The sequence below is a fragment of the Lathyrus oleraceus genome, chromosome 7, assembly GCF_024323335.1.
Source record: "Lathyrus oleraceus cultivar Zhongwan6 chromosome 7, CAAS_Psat_ZW6_1.0, whole genome shotgun sequence".
Taxonomy (NCBI): domain Eukaryota; kingdom Viridiplantae; phylum Streptophyta; class Magnoliopsida; order Fabales; family Fabaceae; genus Lathyrus; species Lathyrus oleraceus.
Genome location: NC_066585.1, coordinates 5,926,760 through 5,934,378, shown reverse-complemented (window position 1 = coordinate 5,934,378; position 7,619 = coordinate 5,926,760). Strand labels below are relative to the sequence as shown.

Here is a 7,619-nt window from a genome sequence, read left to right as displayed (position 1 = left end):
TTTGGTTACAACATTCAAGAGTCCTTGTGACACGACATTCGAGTGTCGCTTCCATTTTACTACACTTTTAAACTCATTTTTGACCCGTGTGCGACAACGAATCAAATTGACGTTGTTGTCGAGGATTCTTGTCAATTTTAACCAATATTAGAGTCATAAATGTTGTGTTTTAGCATTCTTGTGTTCTCCCTTTCCACATTTTAGCATAAAAAAATATATTTTTAAGAAAATTATCTCAAATTATGCCTATCTATCGTGTCTATCAGTCATTATGCCTATAAGTTAAAGTAAAGCAGACAATTAGTGCAAGCATACAACACCACAAGCCAGAAAAACAAACAAAAAATAACCAAAAAAATTTGGAGATACATTTCCGGTTGCTGGGAAAATAAAACATTGAAAGATTCTGAGATGCATCTCTGGAATTTTCTGCAACCCAGCAGCTGCGGCAATGGCGGCAATGCAAACATGGAAACCAAAAAAATATTGCATTGATCATCATTTTTAGCCAACTATCATGTTTTACATTATGTCTAAACTATCAATCATTCAACTTCTACTCATTTACACAAAAACTCAAAAAATATTCAAAACATCAAAAAACTTACAATTTTTCACTTTATTTTAGTGTTGGATGATGTTTCTGAGTTGATTGAAGTTTCTTTGACCTTGATTGTTTGATTCTAGACTTGTTGATGAGAATAAATTTAAGAGAGTTTAAAGTGTTTTTTTTAGAAATATGAGAAATGAGGATGAGAAAGAGTTTTGACGCTATCTAAGTTCCAAATCGTTACGGAGATGCATCTCCGACATAATTCCGTAGATATATCTCCATAATATTTTAATGTTAATTTAGACTTGGATGCATACGAAAATGTATCTCCATAATATTTTAACGTTAACTTAGACTTGAGTGCGTACAAAAATGCATCTCCAAAATCTAGAAGCATATAAATATTTTTTAATTGTCTCGACCATTCAATCCTACTTTTTTTTTAAACAATAAAATATTTGATTTTTAAAAGCATTATATTAATTTATAATTTTTTTTCAATTTTGAAGTATATTTGATCAATCCAATAGAACTTAAGAGACATATAATATATGAATATCACTAATTTTATTACACAATTAAATTATAATCAAAATTAAAAAACATATACCTTTTATGTCTTAAGGCACATGCATATTTAGAAAAATGGACAAACAGAAAAGAAAATGTCCTAATAGATGCTAGTTAATATTAAAAATATTTTAAGAAATTAAATTTATTTTATCAATAAAATTGATTAATAGTAGTTTTTATAGGGCTAATAAAGTTTATTTAATCATATATTAAAATTAATAGCAATTTATCAAGGGATCAAAATAGCCTACTGTTGTGTGTTATTAATTGTCTTTTTTTTTTAGTCTCAAAGGTCGGCTATATTATTTTTAAATAAATTAATCTCACAATTATAATTTAATGTAATTTGTTTTTTAATAAAAAAAATATTGGAAGTAATCCTATTCAAAATGTTTATTAGTTTTCTTAAAACAACCGTTCTTTAAATCTTGTGGCAAGAGTCTACCTTACTTTTCTCCATTTAATTGTTCGGTTAATATTCTTTTCCTATTCATTCAAATTAATAAATGTCATCTTATCTTTTTTCTATAACAGAGAAATTTATCTTTGAAATATTATATTCATAAAGTAAATTAAATAAAAATAACTATTTCAACATAAATGCTTTAAAAATTAAATTTAAAATTAAAGACACGTTTGAATTCTAATATTCAATAAAAAAAAGCTGGTTTGCAATAATGTTACCATAAAGCTAGTATAAATGATTGCATCATATCACTATTATCTTTTAGGATATTAAAAAAATGAATGAGAGTAACTAACTTCCTAAATTTCTTATAAATCATAAATTAAATTTCCTAAACGGTTATTTTTTACATCTAGTAATAAAATCCAGTTTTTTATCCTTATTAAATAATTTTAAATTATATAAAATACACTGACGCTATATTTTACCGCTTATTCATTTCCACCGCATCATATTAATATTTTTTTATTGATAAAATTTATTTATCCTTTATGCGTCTCCATTAAAATAAATATCTTTTTGTTTTTTTATAATAAAGACATTAAATAAAAGAATAAACTTTCTTTTGGTGAATGACTGAAAAAGAAAAACACTATTTAAGAAACAATCTCTTTACAAATAATCGACAGTTGAAAGTTTGAGACACAAATTTTCTTCAAAAATTCAATCATGGCACCATTCATTCATCCTCAGCTCCAATCTCTTGTCGCCAAAATGACTCTCTTTGACACCATACTCTTCTATGTCAGTATCTCAAAACTCTTTGTCTTTTTTTGTTTGTTTGTTTGTGTTTGCAATTTATGCTCAAGGTTTTATTTATATTTCAAGCTATTTTTTTTGTGGTATAAAAGTATATATTGTATAGTATAGGCATTGTGTTTTTTGTAATGATGATGTTGAATTTTGAATTTATGTATAGGTGATACATTTTGTGGACAAGGTTTTGTTGTGGCATAGGCTTCCAGTGTTGTTGGGGTTAGCATATTTGGGACTTAGGAGACGTTTACACTACCGTTACAATCTGTTACATGTTGGAGGAGAGAATGGTGTTAACTATGATAACCAACACTATGCGTATCGGACTGCGGCGGGTACCTGTAACGACCCCGACGATGATTTGGTTGGCAGTCAGGGAACTTGTTTCGGTCGGAATATGCCTCCGACCACGTTAAATTATGGGGTAATTGAGCTATCGTCGAGTTAGTCGATGTTATTTTGAAGTTAGTTTGTTAATTTGTTGATTATGGATATTGTATGTGTGTGTGCGCAGCTGCTTGATCCTCATCCTGCTGTAGTGGCATCAAAGCTTCTAGCAAGGAAGAGTTTCGTCGACTCGGGGGATCAATTCAATATGATAGCTTGTTCATGGATACAGTTCATGATTCATGATTGGATTGATCATTTGGAGGACACTGAACAGGTCTTGTATAATTTCTTGCCATTTTTAGGATATAGTACTTTGGATCTTAGCATGATTTCTGGCAATTTTTTCGGAACAGGTGGAACTCAGTGTTCCGGATGAAGGTTTCACAAGTGGCTGTCCTTTGAAGACTTTCAAGTTTTTCAAGACTAAGAAATTCCAAACCGGCTCTTCGCAGACCAAGTATGGCTTCCAAAACACCAGGACTCCGTGGTGGTAAGTACAACATCTCGACACTCAATCTAATATCGTTTAATTCGTAAGCATTCTCAGAGTAAGTGTATTTTTGGTGAGTGAATTATTAGGGATGGAAGTGTGATATATGGGAACAATGAGAAGGGAATGAGTAGAGTGAGAACATTGAGAGAGGGAAAGCTGAAGATATCGGAAGACGGACTTCTTGAGCATGACGAGAAGGGTATTCCTGTGTCGGGTGATGTTCGAAATACATGGGCAGGTTATTCCCTTCTGCAGGCTTTGTTTATCAAAGAGCACAATGCAGTATGTGACATGCTAAAAGTAAGTATAATTCTTTTCATCTGTTGCATAACTCGGCTCCATTCGCGATCATTTTTTGCATCGAAAAATAATGCAATCGGTATTGTTTTTCTTTTCTTACAGAAACACTATCCCGATTTTGATGACGAGCAACTCTATAGGTATGCAAGATTGGTGACTTCAGCAGTCATTGCGAAAATCCATACAATTGATTGGACTGTAGAGCTCTTAAAAACCGATATTCTTCGTGCGTCGATGCGGATAAACTGGTAAGTCTAAATATAAATAGCATTGCAGAAAGATGTAATTTGATGGAGACTAATGAAGCTGTCTATACAGAGATAGTGAAGCTTTTTTCATTTTCTTTGGCAGGTACGGGCTTTTTGGGAAGAAAGTCAAAGACTTATTCGGAAACGTTTTCGGACCAGAACTTAGTGGATTAGTCGGTCTTAAGAAGCCGCGAGATCATGGAGTTCCGTATTCACTTACTGAAGAATTCACAAGTGTTTACAGAATGCACACGCTCCTACCTGAGGAGATTGTTCTTCGAAAACTCAAGCCTGCCACTGGCGCGAACAAATCTCTTCCAATACATGAAAGGTATACTCTTATCCCTCTCAATTATTCTAGTTTTTGTAGTGATTTAAATATATGATTGGTGAGTGTAATCATCATGAAGGAAATGAATGAAAAAGTTAGTTTTAGAATAGTTTAGCTTTTTAGTGTAATTCTCATTGCCATGAATTCTCTTCCCAATTACTACCATTATGACCCTACCATCATCAATGTTCATACAGTGTTGAAACCACAAGGCTATCAGCATTCAAGTTCCACTCCTCTATCACCACTCATTCCAACCATACCTATTTTTCACTATTCTTGAAACCAATCATGAATTGTGAGAGCAACAAGGAAAAACCCTTTTTGATCCTGGTGGATCTAATGTTTTTTCATGCAGGAATGGAGTCCGGGGTTTGATAACACTCAACCCATGACCTTCATACTCAATGTTGTTGGATTTTGTTATGGTGGAACAAGTGAATCAAGAAAATATACTGACATTGAGTTCTCAGATGTTGCTCGCCACCTGTTTGTTAGAATACCCCTTCCGGCCATTCTCTCATTTTATTTGAACATCATTCTCTTTCAAGACCTAGAAACAATTGTTACTCCCCTCCATTGTTCTTGCTCTGATCTCTTTCAACTCCTCGTCGGTGCTACAACCACTATTGGAGACAAACTACTATTCGACACCGTCCCTTTCGACCCAGGTCCACTTGAGTCGATATCCCCTTCAACAGCGACAAATCCAAAAAGAACTGGCGTTTCTCTTGTGCGTTTTGCAGGGCGAGAATTGGCAAGGAAATCCAACTTACGGAATCCAGCTAGTCAGATTAAAGCATTGAAAGAGAGCAAGTCTGTGTATGTAAGCATAATATGCAACTTAGCAGGCATTACTCACCCTACTTTTAGTAGTGAACCTGTTCCATTGTCTCTATCTCCAAAATTGAGTAATCATATGGGGTTGGAGGCATCAGTGGAAGCAACAACAGAGTTTCTAAACAAAGCAGTAAAAACCGTCCTAGTAGCTGGTCTAAAACTAAGCAGCAAAAGCAGTTTTTATTGAACTAGCTGATAAAAGTGCTTATCCATGTTCAATTATGCCATCAGCAAAAGGACTAGTACGTGAGAATCACCAATATTTCATTGGAGCATTTTGGGGTGCGGTGAGCACTTCATTCTGCACTGAGATCGTTGAATTAGCAGACACATGCTTGTTTGCTGGACCGATTTTCAATGATTACCATTCTGTTGGTTACTCACTTCTTTTGAAGAAGGAAAAATCTATTATTGTTGAGCCTAATAAGTTTGTGATCGGAAATGGTCTTGCATTTGAGTGTATTTTGATGAAGGATTTCCTTAGTACACTCGCCAAGCGTATTAAGAGGAATAATACATCTTATGAAAATTATCATGGAATATTTGTTCCTGAAGGTGTGCCTTTGAAATAGGAACCTAGAGAACTTTTGAGGGTTAATTTTTTTTCCAACATATTCAGAATATGTTGCCTAGAGAATCTGTTGTTATTGCTGGGACTAAAGATTCTCGGTTTAACTGCCGAAAGCTGAAATTGCTAGAAGGATGTGACCCACAAGTTGCTGAGACAAGGTGCTTCTCCAAGATTGATGGAATGTAATGATCTAAATATGTTAGACACTAAGCCCAAGTTGTATGAACCCATAAGTAAGAATATACTAGATATTTAGGTGGTGAGTCACTACCCTTTAGAAAGATCTAGATATTGAGTAATTGGCTAATACCAATATTATAAATATAGGATTGGTGAGTGTAATTATCAGGAAGGAAATGAATGGAAAAGTTAGTTTTAGAATAGTTTAGCTTTTTAGTGTAATTGCTCTTTATATTATGCAGTAACAAAAAGCATGTTCATAACAGTTTTGCACCTAAGATTTTTAAGAGATTTTTATGTTTCTTCTTGCATTGCGCGTAAAGCAAAAACATGAAAACATTAAGTACAATTGCATATATGTTTGTTAGGGTGCCAATGGAAGATTTGATAGGAAAACAAGGGGAAAAAAGGCTGTCAAAAATAGGAATGGAGCAAATGTTAGTATCCATGGGGCATCAATCATGCGGTGCAGTTGCTTTATGGAACTTTCCTTCATGGCTAAGAAACCTCATTTCACATGATATTGATGGAGAAGAAAGACCTGATCCAGTTGACATGGCTACTATGGAAGGTAGTGTAATGGATTACATTTTGCAAGCATAATTTTGTAGTTCAGAACTTAATATTATGATTTACTTCAAGCACTTAATATTATGATTTACTTGTTCTAAAACGATGAATCTTCTTCTATCTATCAGTTTATAGAGATAGAGAAAGGGGAGTACCGAGGTATAATGAGTTCAGAAGAAACTTACTGATGATCCCGATTAGCAAGTGGGAAGATTTAACCGATGATGTAGAGATCATTGAAGCTCTCAAAGAGATATATGACAATGATGTTGAGAAGCTGGACTTGATTATCGGTCTTCATGCCGAGAAGAAGATAAAAGGGTTTGCTATAAGTGAAACCGCTTTCTTTATCTTTGTGATCATGGCTTCAAGGTAAGTTTTCAGCTCTATATAGTATGCAACTAAAATTTGATTTGGAGTCTTATGCTTTTATGTGGTGGTGATTATGGTGTTTAGGAGGCTAGAAGCTGATCGTTTCTTCACGACAAATTTCAACGCGAAAACATACACAAATGAAGGGCTTGAATGGGTGAACAAAACAGAAAGTTTGAAGGATGTTATTGATAGGCACTTTCCTGAAATGACTGAAAATATGATGACAAGCTCAAGTGCATTTTCTGTGTGGGATGCAAAGCCAGATCCTAAGAAATTGTTACCTATATATTTGAGATAAGACACTTGTGTAACTAAGTCACAGTTTTACCTCCATACTCATAGCTTAATAAAGCCTTTCGGAATGTTTTCTTTGTATTTATGTCTTTTAACTTGAGCATAGTTTACTGCTCTGTAGCCCATTTTACAAGATAAATGCTTTTGTTACAATTCAGGCTCCTTCTTTCTAATATCTGAAAAGTGCAAAATATAGATTTGACCTGTTACTCTTTCTAGCTTACAAATTGTTGGAACAATTAATGAGAATGCATGAATGTTGGAACCTTGCCAAAGCAATGTCAAAGCTCAAATTTGGGGATGACTTTCATTTATTTTAAGAGTTTATATATTAGAGGATGGTTAATTTAGGATTTTAGGGGTATATAATAGAAATTTTGAGAACAGAAGGGGCGATATAGCAATAATTAATACCAAGTCCGGTTTAGGTCGAGCTTTTTTTGGCATTAACAATAGTCTTAGATTTTAGAAGTGACGTCACCTGTTCAAGATTAAAATCTCTCTCACTCATGAGATTGACCCCTATCTCCAATATTTCCACCTAGTTTTTTTAAAAAAGAAAATTAAATGAAGGGTCCCTTTTCAACCGAAATCATTTCAAAAGCGGCTTCACCTCTTCAAGATTAAAATTTCTCCCACTCATGAGATCCACCGTCTACTCCAATATTTTCTTACTTCT

At 33.8% G+C, this 7,619-nt stretch overlaps 1 protein-coding gene across 1 annotated transcript; it reads left to right on the top strand.

The window, feature by feature from the left end:
- The first annotated feature begins 2,145 nt into the window (after nucleotides 1–2,145).
- LOC127105052 (alpha-dioxygenase 2) lies at nucleotides 2,146–7,097 on the top strand. Its single transcript, XM_051042217.1, has 10 exons — nucleotides 2,146–2,336; nucleotides 2,512–2,772; nucleotides 2,863–3,012; nucleotides 3,092–3,228; nucleotides 3,318–3,531; nucleotides 3,634–3,779; nucleotides 3,883–4,110; nucleotides 6,070–6,272; nucleotides 6,400–6,643; nucleotides 6,728–7,097. The coding sequence occupies exons 1-10, from the start codon at nucleotides 2,262–2,264 to the stop codon at nucleotides 6,942–6,944; spliced, it is 1,875 nt and encodes a 624-aa protein (XP_050898174.1). The 5' UTR covers nucleotides 2,146–2,261; the 3' UTR covers nucleotides 6,945–7,097.
- The last annotated feature ends 522 nt before the right edge of the window (nucleotides 7,098–7,619 follow it).

Excerpts from the sequence above, each read along its gene's own strand:
- LOC127105052 (XM_051042217.1), top strand. The coding sequence starts at position 2,262 with ATGGCACCATTCATTCATCCTCAGCTCCAATCTCTTGTCGCCAAAATG. Across the intron at positions 4,111-6,069 it reads TCTCTTCCAATACATGAAAG|GGTGCCAATGGAAGATTTGA; the intron begins GTATACTCTTAT and ends TATGTTTGTTAG. Across the intron at positions 6,644-6,727 it reads TTTGTGATCATGGCTTCAAG|GAGGCTAGAAGCTGATCGTT; the intron begins GTAAGTTTTCAG and ends TATGGTGTTTAG.